The following is a 22,456-nucleotide window of genomic DNA, read 5'->3' as shown; positions in this document are numbered from 1 at the left end:
ACCTCACTCACATATAACATGGCATACCGGTGAGGTGGGATAATGTTTTGAGACAACCAAGGATTCCGTACACTGTACCTCCATCCTATTCACCATATTTCCTTTACTTATCGTCTCTCAGTTAATTCTGAGTTCAGTGAAAGGCAGAGAAACAAGGAAGCCGAGACTTTGGAGTTGCAAAAGCCAGGATTTTGAGTTTAAAAGAGTGTAATGTATATGCCATATTCTGATTATCTATTGCTGCATAACAAATTATCCCAAAACTTAGCAGCTTAAAACAATCATTTAATCTTGCGGTTTGGGAACTGGGAAGGGCTCAACGGAGTGCTTCTTTTTAGGGGTCTTTCATTCTGTCTCAATCAGATGTTGTCTCAACTAAAAGCTTGACTGGGCTGAGAGTCCAAGATGGTTCCCGCACGCCGCTGGCAGTTGATGCAACTGTTGGTAAGAGCTCAGCAGGGCTCTTGACTAAGGTACCCACCCATGTCCTCTCCGTGTTGCTTGGGCTTCTCACATCATGGTGGCTGGGCTTTGAGAGAAAGCATCTGGAGAATAAGTGTTCTGAGACCAAAGCAGAAGCTTCAAGACTTCTGATCTAGCCTCAAAAATCACACAGTATTATTGTAACCATATTCTATAGGTCTCAAGTGAGTCACTGAGGTCAGCCCAGATCCAAGGGGAGGGGAATTAGACCCCATCTCTCTTTGGGAGAAAGACCAAAGAGAAAGGCCACCATCTTTAATCCAACATGTGCCACAAACGAGTGATTTAGAAGAATTGGGGAAGAGCCCAGTTACTCTCTAGAACTGAGGTAGAGGCAGCGAGTTGGAGTGGGAAGGAAGAGAAGTTAGACACTGAAGTATCCATAACAGGAAACCCCTTTTTTATTTTTTTATCACATCAGCCCAAAGGCTGGAGGAGGCAGGTTGAGAAATGCCAGAATCCCAATATGGTTTAGGATATCTGGGAACCTAGGAAACTTTCGCCTTGCTTGTAGGCAAACCCAGAATGACTCAAAAGCATTGAGTAGAAATGTCTGAGTGCTGTGTATAACTAACTGGTGGGTTTGAGAGAGCCTCAGATTCTCCACATCCCAGCAAGGCAAGAGAAGAACCAGCCTTTTCCATGCACACTTCCAAATTCAGAAGACCTTGTGGTGTTAACGAAGGGGGCAGTGATCTGTAACGCGATCGCCCCGAGACTAGAGGGGATTGAGGGTGTCTCGGCAGTCTCCTGCGTGGACAGATGCCTGGTAAGGACAGGATGGCCCTCTCGCTGGTGCCCAGGGACTCTGTAAGCCTATGGGACTTAGATACAACCATAAAGAAAATATGGGGTATGTGTTGGGGAGGAGACTAGAACTGTCTGAGATTTAGTTTGTGCCCCTCGTGGACTGGGGCTCAAAATAGAAATTAAGCTCTGTCATAGAAATATAAAGAAAGTCTTGCACACTGGAATTTGTGTACTGATTCATCCCAATCGGTACAGATAACATAATGTTCCCCTTTTAGAGTGTACATTGGTTAGAGTCAATTTTAATAAATAGAATAATATTAATTATCAAAAGAAAATAAATGGTACAACAGATGCATTTACATTACAGGGAATAGAGGGAACATAATCTTGTTTGTATTCAAAAGTCTGTCCTTCACAATAATTTCTAAGGCTCTGATAGACAGATGTCAAAGTTTTAGAATCCCAGAAAGATGGCCTGGATAGGATTTATTCTGAATCCCAAGACTGGCAATGTTTTAATATTTCGTAAAAGCAAAAGTGCATCCTGAATGCAATTGTCTAAATCAGTTGCCTGGGTTAATATTCCAAGTCAAAATGTGTCGACATTGTGTTGTATTGGTGTGTTTATCTCCTAAAAGAGAATGAAGCTAGATTATAGGTGGGTCACCTCTGAAAAGACATCATCATTCCATTACTATTTGAAGAACATATGATTATATAAAAGTACAAATGAAAATTAAAGTACTCTAATTTATCTTAAACTTGACTTCATTAAGCAATTAACCAAAAACACCTGTAAAGAATTCAAATAAACTCAAAATGAAAATTTCAAGCATGGGAAACAGGTTGCTAACTTATTCAGAAATATACTCTTGATATTGTGGGTTCATATGTCTGTGTTTAAAATAAAATATCCATGTATGTAAAGTATAATGGTAAATACTCAGTCCACTCGTTCAAATTGTACATGTTATTAATTTGAGGTGAGAGAGTAACAGAGTATTTGGCAAATATAACTGAATCAATATGGTTAATTCATTTTAAACCATTCGAGTTGCGATTTTGGCATTCATTAAAGCTAAAACTTTATTATAAACAGAAAAAATTAGAAATATTTTTAGTGTCTGTGACTTAAGTATTGAGCACATAGTAAAGACATTCTAGAATAATTGCTGGATTTTTACAACTGAACTTGTCTGTTAAAGAGAAAGTACCGACTTCCTCAGACAAATGACAGAAACAGAACTCCGAGTAACAACTCTTAACAGAACATCATCTTCTACCAGCTTTTTCCACTTCCCTTTCCTTTTGTAACTGCTTGCAAATTTATCTGTTACTTGAGTCAAGGGAAATCACAGCAAGACAGCTCAATAGAGTCTAAGAACATTGATGACAGTTTTCCCCTCCTACTGGCAGAAAAGGAGGGATTAGAAGCAATTATTGTACATCGATTTCATTCTGGCCAGGAGAACTTCAGCAGGCAGCAAACCAGCTGAGTAGGTAATTTCACAGCTCTTGAGCTTGCCTCACCTCTGAAGTAAAAAAAATCAAAGGAAATAATCCATCGTCTAAAGTATGTAAGAGTAAAAGGAATGAAATTAGACCCGTAACTGCATGCCTTTTTTTTTTTAATCGTCAGCCCAGCATTCTGGAATTTTATCTCCAATCATCTCAGCATCATGCCTCCATTCTGCTTTGTCTACTCAATCTGGGTTTTAGTATTGTGGGTTCTCAGGTAATTTAAGAGAAAGAATAAGGATTTTCCCCTCTATTCAAGTCAATCTAGTAACCTAACACATAGTGCATTTTGATGCGTCCTTGGGTATTGCACACATATTTCCTGGTTTATGGAAAATCTTTATGTCCTGCTTATGACACAAAATGAGGTTTACTTTGCTCTCATGAAGATGCCGTCCTGACACACATCTGTCTGGTTTGGAAGGTCTGTACTTCAGTTTCCTCACAGGAGGATCGCTTGGTACTGGGAACCAAATTGTTACTAACAGTGGAAAATGAGTCTTTGTAAAATAATCAGATGATAGCTAGGTAAGCAAACAAGTTTATTTAAACTATATTAGAAAAAAACTTTAAGCAAAATCCACTCTTTCTTTAAGAAATATCAGTCATATTTATAACTTACTCCAATGTTTTAAAATTGTCAATCTTAAAACGTGGAACTTCTCAATTAAGTGCAACTCAGCCCTCAGGGTTTAGTCCATGTCTCTTCACGTATGTGTGTGCACATGGAGCAGATGTGTGAATGCATAAGTACCTTCTTGTACTGGAAGCTTTGTTTCAAGAAGGCTTAGCATAAAAATATTAATTTATAAAACACAATATTAGAGGCAATTATTCCCACCATTACAGGTCTGCTTTTGGTTTCAAAATAATTTGGTGAGTTTAGGTGGGAAGCTCCCTGATATATTTAAATACTTCTGTTAACAGATTTGGATCCACACTTACTTCTCAGTGAGTCACACCTGGCAAATACTGGTCTCAGGTAAAGTTATGTGTTGGATCCTGTCCTGTTTATGTCAGTACATTGTAATTCATTTGTTTTACAAATTTTATAAATTACACCAACACGCTTATCCACAAAACTCTAGAAAGTAATTTAATTTAGTTTGGTAAATCCACACACTGTGACTGGTTTTCCGTTTTTTCTTCATCTTTTTTTGTTGCAGAAGCAGATGTGTTTTTCTTCTTTGGTTCAAGTTATGCTTTCAAATAGCTACAGTGTGAAACTATACCTCCCAAATACTATATCATCGGGCAAAATCCTATGGAAGAAAGCCAGATGTTGGTTTCCCATTTCGTCTAGAATAAAATCCAAATGCTTCACAGGACATGAAGGAATGTGTCATCTGCCATCTGCAGCCTCTTCTCAGGCAACACAGCCATCCCCACTCTCCAGCCAGGCCTCCTTTCACTTGGGGTCCACGAAGACACTGAGCACTTTACCACTTCAAGGCTTTGAAAATGCTGGTTCCTCTGTCTGGACCCCTCTTGCCCATCTCCTTGTGTGCCTGGTTTCTTCTTGCTTTTTGTGCCTGGTCTTACATGTCACCTCCCCAGAGTGGCCTTCCCTCACCATCTAAAGTAGAGCTCTCCTTGGAAAAGGGCAGAAACTCAGCTATAAGATAAATGGGGTCTGAGGATCTGATGTATAACATGGTGCCTCTAGTTGATAACACTGTCTTGTGTAATTGAAACTTGCTAAGAGTTTAAGTTCTACTTAAAGTAGATTTAAGTTCTACTTTATTGTTCTCACCAAAAAAAGAAAAAAATGTAAATATGTGGGGTGACGGATGTGTTAATTAACTCGATGGGGGCAATACTTTCACAATATATACGTATATCAAACATCACGTTGTACACTAAAAATATCTTATGATTTAATTTGTCAATTATATCTCAATAAAGAAGGAGAAAAATTAAAAAATGAAGTAGATCTCTCCCCTCACCTCCCCCATCCACTCTGTTACAGTCCCTGTTTAATTTTCTTCACATCCCTACCACAGGCTATGATTGTGACATTTATTTATTTTTCTGTTTGTGGTCTTTCTCTTCCCACTGAAATGTCAATTCCTTGAGGTCAAAGGCCTTTGTTCATCTTGGTCAGCACTGTATATTCACACCCAGGGTAACGCTTCATATATTAGGACTCAAGAAATATTTCCTGAGTCAGTGAAGAAAGGGGAAAGGCTTTGGCCTGCTATTGAGGAGACCCGGCCTCTAGGCTGATTCTCCCATTGAGCAGCCGTGTGATCCTAGACAAATCCCAACCTCTGTGGACCCCAGTTATTCTTCTAAAATAGAGAGGAAGACTCGATGTATTGAGGTAAAGATGGCTGCCAAGTTTGGAAGCTGGATTCTTCCTTCCTCATTTTCTCACAACAGTACTGGTACAACCAGTATTTAGGACAATCTCAGGAAAATATGGATAGGTCTTGAGGTAGAAGAACAGGGTCAGGATGGTGTAATAACAGAATTTAATCGGCTTCAGTGCATCCACATTCAGATGTGTGGTGCCCAGCCTTCACCTACAACACCTAATAGCCACCATCCTGCTAGGTAGGAGATGTTTCTCCACGACTGCTGACTGCTACCACCCTCTTCCACATCTTCCCCGGTGTTAGGGTGAGGAAACTATAACCTGAGGACATGGGATACAGAACAGAAAAAAGCATCATTTCGAGAAGGACCCCTTATTGGAATGCTAGTGTTTGTTGAGTTCAGGGTGAAGGCGTCACGATGGAGAAGACACTGCTGGACGGGTAGGGGGTGGTGGTGTGGAGAACATTTCAATGTAAGAAGGAAGGGAGCACAGAGAAGTGGCATAGTGGCCATGCCACTCTTGAGGCTCCTCCACATTGCCCCGCCAAATACTGCATCCGCTGCCCAACATCAGACTCCAGAACCTTTCAGAACCTTGGGCACAAGCCTGAGCTCTGCAGGAGGGAGGGCTGTCAGTCATGGTTTGTTATTTATTTTGTGAAAATTCTCACCTTTTGGAATGAAGCAGGATTGGATGGGATGAGTGTGACCCCGTGCTGGCAAGAAAAGGACATAAATCACCAAACTAAGAAAAGGGAGCCACAAGACAGCATGAGCACCAGAGTTCGGTGGAGGGTGGGGGGCTCTGGCAGAAAGTTGCTGATGGAAAAGGAGATTGGGTTGGATTTGCAGTAAAGAGGTTAAAGGGGACAGAGCTGAGAAAAGACCTTTGAACAAATAGGACAAATATGGCAAATTGTTAATTGGTTAAGAAACAAAAGTTCCCAATTTCGGAGAGGACGGAGAGCTGGAGTGCAGACTTCTGAGTTCTGGAAGTGACAGGAGAGAGGGAAGGAAATAGCAAAAGAAAAGACCAGCCGGGGATCAAGAAAGGCTATTTTGATTTGCTTTGGAGGGTTTGTTGGGTTTTTCTGAGGGGTGGACATGAAGGTGACTGAGGGGGTTAGGACAGGAGAGAGCTGAGTCTGTAATTAGAAGGAAACACGGCAGAGGAGAGAGAAGCAGGCAGGCAGCATGGCGGGCAGAGGAACTGTGTGGAACACTATCTACATGATGAATTTGTGGAGTATATTTCTTCTGTGAGTTTTATTACTATATTTGGTGTATAATTGGCATGTAATAAAGTGCACGTAATTTAAGTGTACAGTTGGATGCATTTTGACATATGTGTACACCTGTGAAGGACCCCCACAATCAGTACAGTGAACATAGCCTGTCCTCCAGCCCGGTCGGAGCCCCTTCCTCCTGCCCCTCTCTGTACCACTTACCTGCTTCTTGTCACTATAAATTAGTTTGCATTTTCTAGAATTTTATATAAATAAGACATCCAATAAATGCTCTTTTTTGTCTGCTTTCTTCCACTCAGCATAATTATCTTGAGATTCATCTATGTTGTTGAGTGTCTTCATTCCTGTTTGTTGCAAAGTGCTTGTCCCACCTTCCTGTGGCCTCTGTAACAAATGACCACGCACTGGGTGGCTTAAACAACAGAAATGTATTCTCTCACAGTTCTGGAGGCCAGAGGTCTGAAATCAAGGTGTCGAGAAGGGTCCTTCTGGAGGCTTTAAGGGAACATCCGTTCCACGCCTCTCTGCTGGCCTCTGCCGGCTGCAGGCAAGGCTTGGTGTTCCTTGGCTTGTGGATGTATCACTTCAACATGTCACAGAAATAGACAGTGGGAAAGAAGACTGAAAAGAGGGACTGACGGGTGGAGGTAAAGAGATGAGGGAGTAAGAAAGAAGTGGAATAAACTGGAAGATGTTAAGGAAAAGTGTGGAGAACTTTCCACCTCAGCCTTTCAGTCAGCACTTTTTAGTTGGTCTTTTGGTGATTTATTCCAACACAGATTTAAGATTTACAAGACAAAGTAATTTTCCTGTTCCAGAAAACAGATTGCTCTGACCTGAACAGGAGGCCCAACTTACTCTGAGAAGTTGGTCTGAGAATAGGTTAGCTCTTCTGTCGCGAGGACACTGTGAAGAAGATGTGGCAAGGAATTGAGCCCTCTGCCAACACTGATGTGAGTGAGCCATCCTGGAGGTGGACCCCATCCCCAGTCAAGCTTCCAGATGACTGCAGCCCCTGCTGACGGCTTGACTGCAACCATCCGAGAGATCTGACCCAGAACCACCCAACTGAGTTGCTCCTAGAGTCCTGGCCGTCAGAAGTTGCATGAGGTGGTAAATATTGGAGGCAAGATGAATCAAAGTCAACACCGATTGTAGTAGTGCTGACTCATGGCTGCTTTGCACAAGCAGCTCTGGTTGGCAGAATGTTTCTAATACATCTTTGCTCTTCAATAAGATTTTGAGTAACTGACATGTAATACTTCAAATCTTGACCCAATTCCCCCGGTACAGAGAAATTAATATTTAAACATTTTAATTTTATATAAATATATAAAATCTCTCGGTGAAAATGGTGGATGATGTAAGGATTAAATACCAAATGTAAATTACTTTACAACAAAATATTTATGTCTTTATGTCACCGATTACCCAGGAACAATTTTCAAAATATTTAACATCTAGTATGGTAAATATGAATTTATATATAAATAAGCATATATATCAAAAATTAAAACATATTTCCATTTATTTTCTAACTAAACGATGTACAGCATAAAAATGGATAAAGCCATACTGCAAACAGGTCATGAATCAATGTGATAATTTCCATCATCTGTGATTTCTATATACTGTCCCTGTGTTCTGGGCTGTTTGGGTTGGCAGTGGGGACCTTCCTCTACAAAGGCCGTCAACTCCTGTAGGGATGGCCCTCTCCTGCACCTATGACTCTCAGAGCACTCTCAGGTCCCTCTACTGCTTTCTGCCCTTGTTCCTTTGAGAGTAGGGGAGGGAGAGGCCTCCCGTTGTGTCTAGCCCCACAGTCTTTCACCATGTTTTGAGGTGTCTTAACTCAATCTCCAGCTTTGTAAATAGCCATTTCGTTAAACTCTCCTCAGCCACCCTTTCTGAGATAAGGTGATATCTTATTCTCCTTGTATTCACAGCACCAACCACGATGAGGTAAATGTTACGAAGTTCACTTCACAATAATAAAAAGAGATTATAAATATATATTATAAACTGGGGAAGGCTGAGTGTGATGAGGTTAAGAACTTCTGTTCCAGAGCCAGGGTATGAGAGTGTATTGTTGGAGGGATGTATAAAAAAGATCTCTCCTCATAAATCCCTTGAGGAGTCTAGAGCTGGAGAAAGAGCAGCCAAATGTGTACAGGGAACTGGAAGCCTCCTAGAGGACAGCTTGGCACATTTTGGTTGGGTTGAGTTGACCTAACACTGAGTAGACATAAAAGACACAAGCCATGTGTCCCTTGTCTCTGTCTGCCTCACCGCAGCCAACGTGGGAAGTTGACGCTATGAAAATGGACAGTCAGGACCAGGACCCTGGGCTCAGCCTCATAGATTCTGGATTTCCTGGGGGAGCCCAAGTTATGGGCTCAGTATGTGGCTGAAGCTAGAAATCGCTCTATCCCAGCCTCTCCCGCACAGTGACGTGCCAGGGGGAAATGACTACATATCTTAATCTGTAGTCTGAATTCCCAGGCCTGAGTGACAACAGTGAGGGAAACCTCCTCTTCCTTCCCTCTGCGGCTGTAGAGCATGAAGACGCTGCTGCTGAAGTGGACTAACGGTGACCAGTGTTTCGACTGAACCTCCCCAGCTCAGCGAGTCCATGAGACAACAGGACTCCAGGTGGCAGAAAGGGCAGCGAAGACCAGGTGTAGCAGCAGAGGACTGGGGATTTTCTATCGGTCTCAGGGCTACTTGACTCCTTGGTGGAGTAAGCCCCTGGTTGTTGGATTTAACATGGGAAAGAGACTCCTGGGGGGAGAAAGCTCTTACTCCTCTGAGATGGATGCTTGAGTAACTTAAATATTTAAAAGATGTGATTTTATTCTCTGAGTGCATCAGGCTGGTAGTGTAGGGTGTGTGGCTGCACTTCAGTGGCTCTCTATTTTTCTTAGGACAAAATCCAAACTCCTTGCCGTGGGCTTCAAAGTCCTGAGGATGCTGGGCCTTGTTCCCTGATCTCACCTCCTCGGCGCTCCTCTCACCTTACCTGTTAACGCTCCACTCAGACCCAGTGACTCCTCTTTCCTCAAATACACCATACTCAGTCTCTCTCTCTAGGCCATTGACCCTGCTGACCGCCTGCCTGGATTCCATCCCTGCTGCCCAACCAAAGTTCCACCCCCTTCCGTAACGGCAAGTTGTCTCCCCTTCAGGTCTCACGGCAGACACGTCTCCCCTCCTTGAGAAACGGTGACTCGCCCACAGATTCCAGCAAAGGTACCCTGATTAGCTTTATGCCCAGCAGTCTCTCATCCTATAGCATGGTGCTGTAGACTAAATTGTGTCTCCTAAAAACAGGATATGTTGAAGTCCTAACTCTGGGTACCTATGAATGTGACTTTATCTGGAAATAGACTCTTTGCAGATGTAGTCAAGTTAAGATGAGGTCCTACCATATCAGGGTGGGCCCAATGCAATTCCTGGTATCTTTATAAGGAGAAGGAACTTTGGGTAGAGACACGCACAGAAGTATGCCCTGTGACAGTGGAGGCAGAGATTGGAGTTATGCATCTACAAGCCAAGAAATGCCAATGATTGCCAGGAACCACCAGAAACCAGGAAGAGGCAAGGATGGATCCTTCCCTGCAGCCTTCAGAGAGAGCACGGCACTGCTCACACCTTGATTTTGCTCTAAGATCCTCTAGACCTGAGAGAAAATCAATTTCTACTGTTTTAAGCCACTGAATTTGTGGTCATTTGTTTCAGCAATGCTTCGTACTTGGTATCCATGCTTTAGGATTAGAATTACCTATTTTTTTCTTTTCTCACTAGAGTGAACTCCATGAGGACAGAGACTATATCTGGCTTGTTCGTCATTATTTACCCAGCTCCTGGAACACTGAATATTACATGTTAGATGTAAATAAATATTAGTTTCATAAAACCACAGAAAAACAGGTTGATTACCTGAAGAAAATGGTTTTCTAAAAAAAAAGGAGAAAAAGATTTTAGATTGTGCGTCAGAAAGACAGCAAAATACAAAAGGAAAAGACTATTTTTGTGTAACTGAGAATGTCAGATGAAAACTTCTGCTTAGCTGTTTTTGATGAGTTATATGATAGCTGTTATATGGCAAAATTTTGAATAGATCACAGCTCGTGAAATTTCTCTCCTTTTATCTATTGTTGAGTCCCATAGACCTCCTAGGAGGAAATCGTAATTTCATATTTGATCAAAACAAATAGATTGCTTTGCAACTAAACCTACGTAATTGATTTTTAATTAAATTAGCGTTTAAACTTTGGAATAATTTATTAGTCTCACAATAGCCAGGATCTACATTTAGGCCAACTACTTCATTGCTGGAAAATTTCAGAAGATTGGTCCTGCATGTGCTGGGGGCCATGCCTGCTCTGTTAAAACTTCCAAACCTTCCTTGCTTCTTCTATAGCTTTCTCACCCAGTGGAGGCTTCCTCTGGCTGCCAGGCTGCAGAAACCTCTTCACGGTGGGGACGTTGCTGATCCTGGTTTTCAGGGCCTGCAATGCACAGGAGCACAGCCTCAGAGTGGAGCCAAAGACCAACCCCATCATTAGCACAAGCCAGGGAATCTGAGACCCTCCTAGACGAGGACCCACTAGGTCTCCTCCATCAGCACCAGTGTGAGGCTGGGGAACAGACACCCAGTGAGTCATGAGGATAAGAGGAAGAAAATCTAGCTCACTAGCACTTTCTTCCCTCTCTTCTTCCCTACACACTCATCCTGTGGATTCATGGCTCTTGTGCAATGCGCGGAAGAGGATGTGTCTGTCAGATATCAACACAGATACAGTCTCCAATCAGGAAAAGAAAAGATATAGGAAACGTGGGCTGGAACTGAAGAAAGAAAATATACAAGGGAAAGCATGAGGCCAGTCAAAACCAATTTACCCATCGAGAGAGAGAGGCAGGGATAGAGGGGAGACTGTGCAGAGAGAAACACAATGTCTGAAAGTAGGAGCAGGAGCCAAGGGGAGGAGACCTGCTCACAGACTCAGGTGTGGAAAGAGAAGGACACACCTGGATCAAGGGAATCGCAGAGAAAAGAGGACAGAAACCATCATGGAGCAGGGGCCTGGGAGAGAGAGGCTGACCCTGGGTCCCTCTCCTTGTAAAAGAAAAATTCTTCTTCTTGGGGCAACATTCACTCAGATCTCCTCAGCATAACAAGATTCTTTTCATGCATCAGACCAGGGCCCAGCAGCCAATTTTGGAGACCTGAGGGCAGCAAAGGCCTGGACAATAATGGAGACCCAGGAGTCCAAATAGTAGATTCCAAGATGGGAGATGATGGCCTTCCGTCCTGAGGGCTGTGAAAGAGATCACCTTCAGCAGAGGGAAGTTGGCCAGAAGGCTGGGGTCAAGCTCTTCAACATAGTAGAGAAGTTCAACCAGCTGAATGTCAGCCCTGCTCAGCGTGTTGCCAACCAGGTAGTCTTGACCATGGCTCTTAACACCTAGTGAATTTGAGGAATCATGTCATGAACACAGGCACAGTCAGGCTGGGCCCCCTGCTCCTCCCGGGTCTCTCCAGTCTGAATGTCCCCCTCTGCTGCCTCCCGGGCGGATGTGGAGCTTCAGACCTTCTCCACCGGCCCTGACTCAGTGAGACGGAGGGAAGAGTGGACTCTGCTGTTCTTCCTCCGTCCTCAGTTGATGCCCAGGCTACCATGTCCTTTTCTGTTGGGCCCCTAACCCTAAAGTATGCAGCCCTGAGTCTTCAGGACATTGCTCTTCATCTGTCTCACCCTCTCTCTCTCTGTCTCCACACTTTACTTTCTCCTCTCTTCTTTAGGCAAAGACTCCATCTTCATGATAGCCTTCTTTAATCCTGTGCAGACTATTTCAGAGTCTACCTTTCTCCTTTTTCTGCTCTCAATTTCTGGTCTATCTCTCTGGGACCTGAAATAAACTCAGGTCAACTTGAACTCGCCATCTTCCTTACAACATTGGCTCTGACTTCCACTGCAGTTGTGTCCGTCAATAACATTGGTGGAGTATGTTCTAATTTGCATGCTGAAGTGTCGGGGGGGGACTACACTGATGTGTGCGGTGTACTTTAAAATGCGTCATCAAATATCATGCTTGACTAGAGGAGAGGGATGGGGCCATATATAATTAAGCAAACATCGTAATAAAATGTTAGTTTTTAAATCTAGGTGATGGGTATATATGAGTTCATTGTACATGTCATTCAACTTTTATGTATGTTTGAATTTTTCATAATAAAATATTGGATAAAATGTGGTGTTTCTTAAAAATATTGCAGCAATATGGAAATCACAAAGTAAAAACACAAATGACACACATGGTGCCACCAACTAAAGATTATAACATTGTGGCAAATACCGTTGCAGACTATGTGTGCATGTAGAAATTGGATAAAAAATAAAGAATATAATGAAGCATCAAATGCCATTTTGTGATATACATCGTTCATTTATGTTGTCACAGGGCTCTTTGATTTCACAGTATCGACGTCCTCAAACTGCAGTGACTGAGGAGCTTGTCATCATGTGAATCTGCCTAAACTGTCAGCACCACAAGGGCCAGGAGAGTGGATGTTCTGATTAGAATTCAATTCTTTGGTCCTTGAAGAGTACTTGACAGACTAGCAATGAATGGATATTTGTTGAATGAATAAAAGAATGATTTAATGCTTTATGAAGATGAGGGGGTCAGTGTTAATCCTTTTATTTATATGTAAGCCTCCTGTATCTCTTAAAATCATTTTTTGGTGCATGATTTCTATTCAGCATGCTTTCAGGTAGTTTGGATCTTGAAATGTTCTCCTTTGCCTTCAAAGAGAAACGTTAACTCAGATAGGTACTATGTATAATGATGGAACTTATTTCCTTAGTTTTGTATGACTTCTGTAAAATTCTAAGAGCCATGTTCCCCAAATTTGTAGATTATTTCCCCTTAACATCTCTTCATCTATCGCTTCCTCTCCATCTACTGCCCCCATCTCTGTTTAGATACATCTCACTCGTTCCCTGAAACACTACCACATTCTCCCCATGGGCAGCTGGTCTCATGTCTCCCTACACATGGTACCAGAATGTTTTCTGATGTATTGCTTTCATCGTGTTCCTCTTGGAGCAAAAGCCCCTGTATGGTGCTCTGCAGGATCTACTCCAATCTCTAGTCTGGCCCTCAAAGCCTTCCACAGCTCAAGCTCTATGTCCATGAAATTCCATTGAATAGAGAATTCCATATTGGGTCCCAGTCAACTGAAATTTTGTTAAAAATTATAACTTGGGTAAAACTAGTACAATTCTTCCTGACAGTGGATTTTTATAAAATGCCTTGAGAGTCAGGTACACCAACAACTAGGATTCAGCAAGCCTCACTGGAAGTGAAGGTCAATGCCCAGGGAACGCTCAGGCACTCTTTCTTTTTCTCCTCTAATCTCAGTGCCCCCAGGGTGCTGAACAGCCCACTTACTTTCTCAAACGCGGTGAAATAACGATTTGTTGTTTTCTCTTTGATCTGGGTAATCTTGGCGTCTTTTTGATCATGTGGGCATCCGGGCAAAAGCATGATCATTTCATTCAAATCTGCCACACCTTCTATGTACATATCAATCCTGAAAGACAAATATGACCAAAGTGTCAAATGTCTCCTGCCTTACATTTTATAGTTTAAAAATGTAAAAGAATCAGGAATCAGGAAGTGGCAAAGGAATTCACCACCACTGGGTGAATTTTTATAGGCCAGTCATTCATCTGTCATTTTTACTTAGTTTTCATATTTCATTCTAGACCAAGCTGTCAAGGTAGATATATGTCTAAAATTTTTGTTACACACATGACCAGATATAAGGACCGAGATCATCGGTGGTCATCAAGTCACAGGTGTGAGAGGCATTGGAGGAATCACTGCAAGTAACCACTGAGGCTCTCTTGGGTTTCCATCTCTGCTGGGTTTTGTTCTGCGACAAACTCAGTGTAAGTCACACTGCTAAAGACCTGTCACTAAGTCACCTCCACAGAGAGTCCCTGGCACAGCCCTCTCAGTCATGGCCCTCTCCCTCTCATCCTGTTACACCACCCAGGCCCACTTAATGCCCAATGTTGGCAGTTCTTCCAGTGATTTCCCATAGAATGTGGTTCCACAGCCCTCTCCATGCACTGTTGCCCAACTCTGGCCATGTTTGCATTTCTCAAGACCCCACCGAAATATGCTCCAAAATGGTGGAATTCTTTATACACTTCCCACCAGTGCGTATCCCAGACGATTTTTTTTTATTGGTCCCAATGGGGATTCCTATAAGAGGCTTTTTAAATAAAAGCTTTATTGACGTCTAATTCCGCTACCATAATGTCACCCTTTTCAAGTGTACAATTTTGTGACTTTTAGTAAAGTCACAGAATTCCATACCTGCACCACACTCTGAATATTTTCATCCCTCCCAAATGAACTGCTGTATGCTTTCACAGGCATTCAATACTCTTCCTTCCCTCCAGCCCCAGGCAACCACTGAACTACTATCTGTTTCTGTGGATATGAATGTTCCGGATATCTCATAACATGGAATCATACAATATGTGCTGTTTGTGTCTGGTTTCTTTTTTGTAACATGTTGTGCCAAGGGTCATCCATGTTGTAGCCTGTATCAGGACTTCATTTCTTTTCATGGAAAAATAGTATTCCATTGTATGGATATACCACCTTTTGTTCATCCATTCATCACTTGATGGACATGTGTACTGTTTCCACTTTTTGAAGATTATGAACAGCATTGTCATGAACATTTGTGTACCAGTATTAGTGTGGATGTATTTTCGATTCTCTGGGGTATATACCTAGTAGTGGAACTGCTGAGTTATATGTTAACTCTACATTTAACTTTTGAATAACTGACACGGTTCCTTACATGGTTTTAATTTTAATAATGTGGTCCTGTCACAACAGGGAGCAGACCTCCCAGATGCGGATGTATCGAATAAATCTGCTGCTTCATTCCTGTATCAAAATGCTCTATGTAAACCTAGCATCTTAGGCTCAACCTCTGCTAACCCTCGTTAAATGGCCTGTCCATGTAACTGGTCATAACATAGGTTCGTGAACATCATTGTGGTAAATTCTGGAATCAGCTCATTTGGGTCCTTCCCTTCCCCAGCCTTATCCTCCAGACCCTCAGGCACTTTGTCCCTTGTCTCTAGCTGTGGGCTGGTGTCCAGCTCCTACAGGCCTGATCACCTAGAGTCATGACTCCACCATCCTCCTGGCTTCTTAGTTTATCAGGGTTTGGAAACCTCTGTCACTGTGCCCTATCCATGGGCCACATCCTCTTCTAATCTCACTTGCTTAAGTCCACTGCAAGTTTCCTGTCCCTCATCCTCCAAGGTCTCTGCTGTACTGGACCTCAGTCTATACCACCAAGGCCACACTGCTGGTGGTCATGATCCTCGTGTCACAGTCCTGCTCCCTCAGGGAAGGACCTAAATTGTTGCTATTAATTCTTGATGAAAGAGCAGGAAAAATACCGTATAGGGCTCTCTCCTTTATGTCTTTCCCGTAGAGGTTGTATTTGGCGGCAATGTAGCTGAGAATGGCTCTGCTCTGCGCCAGCTTCATCCCATCAATTTCCACCATTGGCACTTGCTGGAACATCAGACTCCCGTCTTTGAAAGAAGAGAAGAAAAAGTACCATGAAATCTTTTATGGATCACATTCTTTGAGGATGAAAAACTATTTGTTGAAATGATTGGAGATATAAAATGAAACTAAAATTACCGAGTAACTCTTTACAAAAAGAGCATTTGTTTTTAGCTTCCTATAGTTCTTCTTTTTCTTCTCAATCTGTCTTTTGCTTTTTAACCTGTTATTTCATTTATCTTTTTATTTCCCATACAGATACATATAGGGCCCTGCATTTTTTGTGTTCTATTTCTCTTCGAGGATATTTTAGGAAGTTGGAAGAAACTGCAACAGGACCACCAGCCATTTGTCATTTCATTTGGGAAGTTCTGAAAATAAGTCTGTGAGGTTCCTGGCATTAAGGCCAGTAGTAAGAGAGATTTCTACGGAGGGTGTTTTGTACACTCCTCAAATCCCACCACTGGAGGGTGTGTGCAGGGGGCCCTGTGTTCCCCACCCCACTGCTGCTGGCCCTTGCTCTTTCTCTCCCTCCTCACAGGCTCACTTGGCCTTCCAACTAAGTCAACACCATCTTGTTATCTGAGTCTACAATACTGTGGGGACTTCACCTTGTCAACCCATCAGAAGAGAATTCAAGACAACTGTGGGGCCTGTTTTTCCTCTTTCACTCTAAAGCGTGTGTTCGATGTCCTTGCTGGGAGGGCTGTGGGGTCCTGAGTTGCTAGAGCTCAGTCATTGGGCGGAAAAGCAGGAGAGGCAAAGAGAGGGATCCACAGGGCCTGGGGGATGGTCCTGGAGCAACTACTCAGAGAGTTCCAGCCCTTCCTGCCCTGAGGGAGTTACCGAAGCTGCTCAAGGAGCCCCAGCCCTGACATTTGCACCACTTCCCTCCCTCTCCCTGGCCCCCAGCTCCCAGGGGACACACACATAGGCATTGCCCGGGGTTAAAACCCCAACACATGACTTCTACTAGATACTCTCATCAGAGGCAACTAGATACTTGGTCTTACCATTTCTCAGCTTTTCCAAGTCTTTCGAAGTTTCTATAAATTTCTCTTCAAACTGGAAAGGAGAAACAGTCAATGAGTTCTTGTTCTTTCATTCTGCAGCATTATAGAACTTTTACACTTGAATGGCCCCTGTCTGGTGCATGGTGAGGAGAAGGGAGATTCCTGAGCTTGGCAGGGAACACAGAGGAGCGTGATCAGGGCCACTGGGAATTGAGATGAGAGGCGTCAAGGCAAGACCATGGGTTGCCACAGGTAGCAGCTCACTCTTGCAGTTTCAATTCACCTCCACCCTCTTTCCAGCTCTGTGCATGGTTAGGTGGTGACTGGGGAGGGGATGTCATGCAGGGAAGGGACCGGGAAGATCTTCCTGTTGTGGAGTTTGAATGTCTCGGGAAAGCCTGTCTCTCCACGTGAGATCAGGACAGGACATTGTGTGTCCCCGGCATGCGGTATGCCAGGGGGCAGTGACCCTCTGAGATGCTGCCACCAGGGGCCTCTGCTGTCGTGGACACCAGCCCATCCCACAAGGCCCCACTCAGGGTAGAATGAGTGCTGGGGGCTGCACAGCTTTACCTCTTTCAACCCAGAATTTGCTCTCCTGGAAAACAGTGGACATGTCAGGTTAGAATTCCCAACTTAAGGAAGGAAAAAGACTTCCCAAACTAGTTAAAAATTTTTTTTCTAATCAAAAAACTTTGGTTTCTGATATGACTCCCTGGGCTTGAACATCATTTCTTGCATGTGGTGACCTCTTGACCTTGGGCACATCACTGAATCTCTCCCTGTCTCAGTGTCCTCATCTATAACGTGGGTACTGTTTTGGTACCTGCATTATAGGTTGGTGTGAAGCTTAAATCAGTAAGGTATGCAAAGGTCTTACACAGTTCCATGTACACACTAAGTGCTCAATAAAAATAAGCTGTCAGGGTTTTAAAGTTGGTTGTTTCATCATAGCATTGTTTTTTTTTTTTTTAACTTAAAGCAATTTAACAATGGTGAACATATACTCTGTGTTGACCTACATTCAGGATTCAAACTTTGGTGTATATTACCCCTTCTCCTGAGGCAAGTCTCTGTGGTTGGAATGGCAGCCAACAGCAAGCCTGTCTCAAACTGAGCAGAAACTCTGAGTGGTTGAGGGATTAGAACACAAACATGAAAATCAGTAATTATATAATCATGCAGTTTACTTAATCAGCAGAATCTATCAAACCAAAAGTCAAAAGAGACAGATATTAGGAAAATGGATTTCAGTGTTGATACAATTTGGTTCCAATCTTGACTCTGCCTCATAACAGCTGTGTGATCTGGGCACAGTCACTTCACATCTCCAGGCCTTAGTTTCCTCACCTATAAAATGGAGGTAGAACATTTTCTTAAGCAGAATATGTTGTGCTTTAAAATGCATGTTATAGGGGGCCGGCCCGGTGGCGCAAGTGGTTGGGTGCGCGCGCTCCGCTGCGGCGGCCCGGGGTCCGCTGGTTCGGATCCCGGGCGCGCACCGACGCACTGCTTGGTAGGCCATGCTGTGGCGGCGTCCCATATAAAGTGGAGGAAGATGGGCACAGATGTTAGCCCAGGGCCGTCTTCCTCAGCAAAAAAAGAGGAGGATTGGCTGATGTTAGCTCAGGGCTGATCTCCTCACAAAAAAAAAAAAAAAAAAAAAAAAAAAAAAAAAAAAAATGCATGTTATAGGACCTGGCCCATATAAACCATGTAATAACTAGTAGTGGTGTTTGCAGTGGCTATGATAGTTTAAAGGGGTTCTTGATGGTGAAAAGTGTGGGAATTTGGGGGCTTCTAACTTATCCAGTGGAACAGTTTATTGTGGGTCTACATGACTCCACAGGGTCAGACTATACAGACAGTGAGGTGTAGGTGCAACAATTCATAAAGCACCCAGTTCAAGACAAACTTAAGGGATGGTGGTGGTCTTCATAGCAGGGTGGCTGAGGTGGGGTGGGGTTGGCTAGTGAGATGGTGTTTGTGAGGCTAGTGGAGACGGATGGGATGGTGAGGGTCAGCCTTTGGACACAGAGAACCCAGAAGCCCGGACCAAGAGCCTCTAGTATGTCCTTGCCCCACCACCCTCTTCAGTCAAGCTGGTATGGAGAAGAGGAAGCCTGGATGCTCTCAGCATCTCCCCCTGCTTCCCCCTACTGTGCTGAGCTCATCCTGCCCACGGGCTCTGAACACATCCCCCAAACCTGATGCTGGACACAGTGAAAACGAGTTATTGGTTCATAGAGGGAAACGACCTGGAATGGCACTATTTGGATGATTTGTGTACTTGTTTCTTTACGAAATTGAGAGAGGACCAGGCTAAAGTCCCATGCACCCATGGAGCAATGGAGAAAGTGTAATCTCAAAGCTTCAGTAACCATGGTGTTATGAAGCTGAAGGGAGCCCACTAGAAGTTCCCCTCACAGGACGCCACTTCACCTGGAACCCTCCTTTTCTGCTCCCACCTGAGGGACAAGATGTCCTGAGTCTGTCCATACTCCCCCCCCCACCACCCGGAAAACCCTCCCAGAGTTGCTGGCCCCGCTGATCTGGACTGAGAAGCGTTTTTCTCAGTGACACCTCTAGAGGACAGCACGCAGCAGAGTCCCAGGGAAACCTACCAGGTAGGAATATGGCACTTTGACACTATAACTGCTTGGGTGTCCTCCTAGATGCTCCCTCCCTGCTTCTAATCACCTCTTTATTTGTGTGGAACCTCACTAGAATGTAAGCTGCCTGAGGACAGGGCCTGTGTCTGTCTTATTCATCCGTGTGTCCCCAGGACATAGCAGAGAACTTGGCTCTTAAATGTTCTCAACAAAATCACTGCTGAGTGAATGTATTACATCTTCACAGGCAGTTTGTTACAATCCGTTCCTCCCCACATTTGTGGTTACGTCTTAACTTTACCTATATTCTAATATGGTATATTTTTGTCGTTTTGTTATGGAAATTTCTAGCATGTACAAAAATAAATATAAAAGTACCAAGATTCTCCTTGCATCCTTCACCCAGCTTCGATAGTTATCAACTCGAGCCAGTCTCCTGTCATCTATATGCCCACCACTCTCCCTCTGTTGTAGTAATTTGAAACAAATCAGAAATATCATATATTACATCTTTAAATACTTCAATGTGTTTCTATAAAACATAAGAATTATTTAAAAATAACCACAGTACATTATTACACATGGAAAATTAGCAATAATTCTTTAATATTATCTAATCTGCAATCATGTTCATGTTCCAATTGTTGCATAAATGTCATAAATGATATTTTACAGTTAAATCCAAATAAGGCCCACACAGTGTGATTACTTTCTTACTTATATTATTTATGATCTTTGATGGCAAAATCTTTTTTTGTGTGTGTGAGGAAGATCACCCCTGAGCTAACATCCATGCCAATCCTCCTCTTTTTTTTTGCTGAGGAGGACCAGCCCTGGGCTAACATCTATTGCCAATCCTCCTCCTTTTTCTCCCCAAAGCCACAGTAGATAGTTGTATGTCGTAGTTGCACATCCTTCTAGTTGCGGCCTCAGCATGGCCGGAGAAGCGGTGCCTTGGTGTGCTCCTGGGATCGGAACCAGGGCCGCCAGTAGCGGAGCACGCGCACTTAACCGCTGAGCCACGGGGCCGGCCCCCAATGACAAGAAATGTTAATAATGTATTAGGTCCAATCTGTTCATCTCTTAATAACTGAATTTTATTTTTAATGCAAAACTCTTGAGAGGTCATTTAGTAAGGACAGTCTCCTAGCTTCTGTGAGAAAGGACTTTGATAGTCAATTTTAGATCCAACTTAAGATGACAGAACTCAGAACCCACCTCTACTCCAGCTGCAGCCAGGAGCCACCGGATGGACTCCATTCTGCCTCGTGCATTGAGGTAGTGAAGCTTGGGCTTCCCTGCCATGACGCCGTCTCCTGCTTCCTCTGAACCTGAATGAATGAATGAATGAATGAACAAATGAATGAAACCACAGAAGCAAAAATGCACTTTATGATTCATGGTTAACAGCACCAACGATGCTGAAGAAGGTCTGACTCCTTCATGGCAGAGTCGGAAGAATCTCTGGAACGTCTTCCTCAGCCCAAATTCTCACCCTCAGAGCCAAGCCCAGGAAATGGCACCAAACCACTCTCCAGTCTCCACTGGGTGAAGTCTGGTGGTCTTGGCAACCTAATAGGTGACAGTCGGTGGTGGGCATGCGTGCGTGGGTATTAGGGAGAGGGGAAGGATTAGAGAACAATTATTTGTTGAAAACCTCCTCCTAACCATCCTGACCAAATGCTTAACCCCTTTGGATACATTATATCTTTAATCTTCATAACAGCCCCATGAGATAGGTTTTATTATGCTCATTTTTCAGTTAATGAGACCGAATCTCAGAGGTTAAACAACACGTCTACAGTCCCGCTCCAGGAAGTGGTGGACATGGAAATCGACCCCCAGGGTAAAGGGAGGGCAGGGCTGGACCCCACATAGATGCAGGCCCTGGGAGCCTGTGAGGGGCTTTGACACCAGAGGACTTCGCTGACAGCGAGGAGGAAGAGCGAGCAGAGTTAACACTGCACTTGTTCAAAGGCTGAAATTAAGGCTCCGACTCGCTTAACTGTAGCTCAACAGACCCTAATTCTTCCCACAGACACAGGATGCGGATTCCTTACATTTTATGGAATTCTACACTCTACCTCTTCTTGGTGCATTGTTTAATCTAGAAAAAGGGATGTTACTGCATCAACTTTACAGTATATTGAGTGGAACTAACATTTGTTCAATGCCTGTCATACGATGAGCATGCTCGCAAATTTATCTCCATTTAATCCTACAAAAATCACCTGAGGTGGGTCTGTTATCACTCTCCCTTACAGCTGGGGATACTGAGGTTTCTAGAGTAACTTGCTCAATGGAGGTGGTGGACCTGGGATTCAAACCCACTTCTATGTGAAACCAAAGTCTGGGATTCATTTTCTATCTTAGTGTTTTTCAAAATATGCATGACACTCCTTCAGTGGATTGTGAAATCCACCAATTTTTCAAATGAAATGGAAGACAATAGAAACTCTCCGAGTGTCTTCCACGCAGACGAGGTTAGGATCATCTCAGGAGCTTCAGCTTCAGTCAGATATGTGTGCACGTGTGGATGTGTGCACACTCATTTGATCAACTGATGGTGAGAGAGACATTGGTTGTGTCCAGTCATCAAAATTTGAAAGCCCTTGTTCTACCCCAGGCTGCGTGGGTGGTCGACATAGAGGAAACCAGAGGATGAAACTCGACGGCTCCAACAGTGGACATGGTTAGTTCTCTCATGGGTGTGAATGGAAGCACACGGGACTGGTTACAAGCGGGAGTCCCAAAGCCAGGACTGAGGGAGGAACAGTTGCATTTTATATTCAAATTCCAGGCTCTATTTAGAAAACATGAAGATTCTTCCTGTAAAATTTTATTGTTGTAGAGTTTGGGACAAAATATACTTCTCTTTACCCAATGGATGTATCTC

General features: G+C 43.5%; 1 protein-coding gene across 2 annotated transcripts; it reads right to left on the bottom strand.

The window, feature by feature from the left end:
• Window positions 1–10,626: 10,626 nt before the first annotated feature.
• LOC131413403 (glutathione S-transferase A1-like) lies at window positions 10,627–20,865 on the bottom strand. Of its 2 annotated transcripts, XM_058553927.1 has the most exons (7): window positions 20,779–20,865; window positions 16,949–17,000; window positions 15,829–15,961; window positions 13,775–13,920; window positions 12,255–12,259; window positions 11,658–11,780; window positions 10,627–10,831 (listed from the first exon to the last, which is right to left on the bottom strand). In XM_058553927.1, exons 1-7 carry the CDS (start codon window positions 20,863–20,865, stop codon window positions 10,709–10,711), a joined length of 669 nt encoding a protein of 222 aa, XP_058409910.1. In that variant the 3' UTR covers window positions 10,627–10,708. The 2 variants fall into 2 exon arrangements, with proteins under 2 accessions (XP_058409910.1, XP_058409909.1); XM_058553926.1 differs by lacking the exon at window positions 12,255–12,259 and having other exon boundaries at window positions 11,658–11,788.
• Between the last annotated feature and the right edge of the window lie 1,591 nt (window positions 20,866–22,456).

Source organism: Diceros bicornis, chromosome 14 (genome assembly GCF_020826845.1).
Source record: "Diceros bicornis minor isolate mBicDic1 chromosome 14, mDicBic1.mat.cur, whole genome shotgun sequence".
Classification (NCBI taxonomy): domain Eukaryota; kingdom Metazoa; phylum Chordata; class Mammalia; order Perissodactyla; family Rhinocerotidae; genus Diceros; species Diceros bicornis.
Note: the sequence above shows the minus strand (reverse complement) of the source record. Positions and strands in the feature narration are given on the sequence as shown.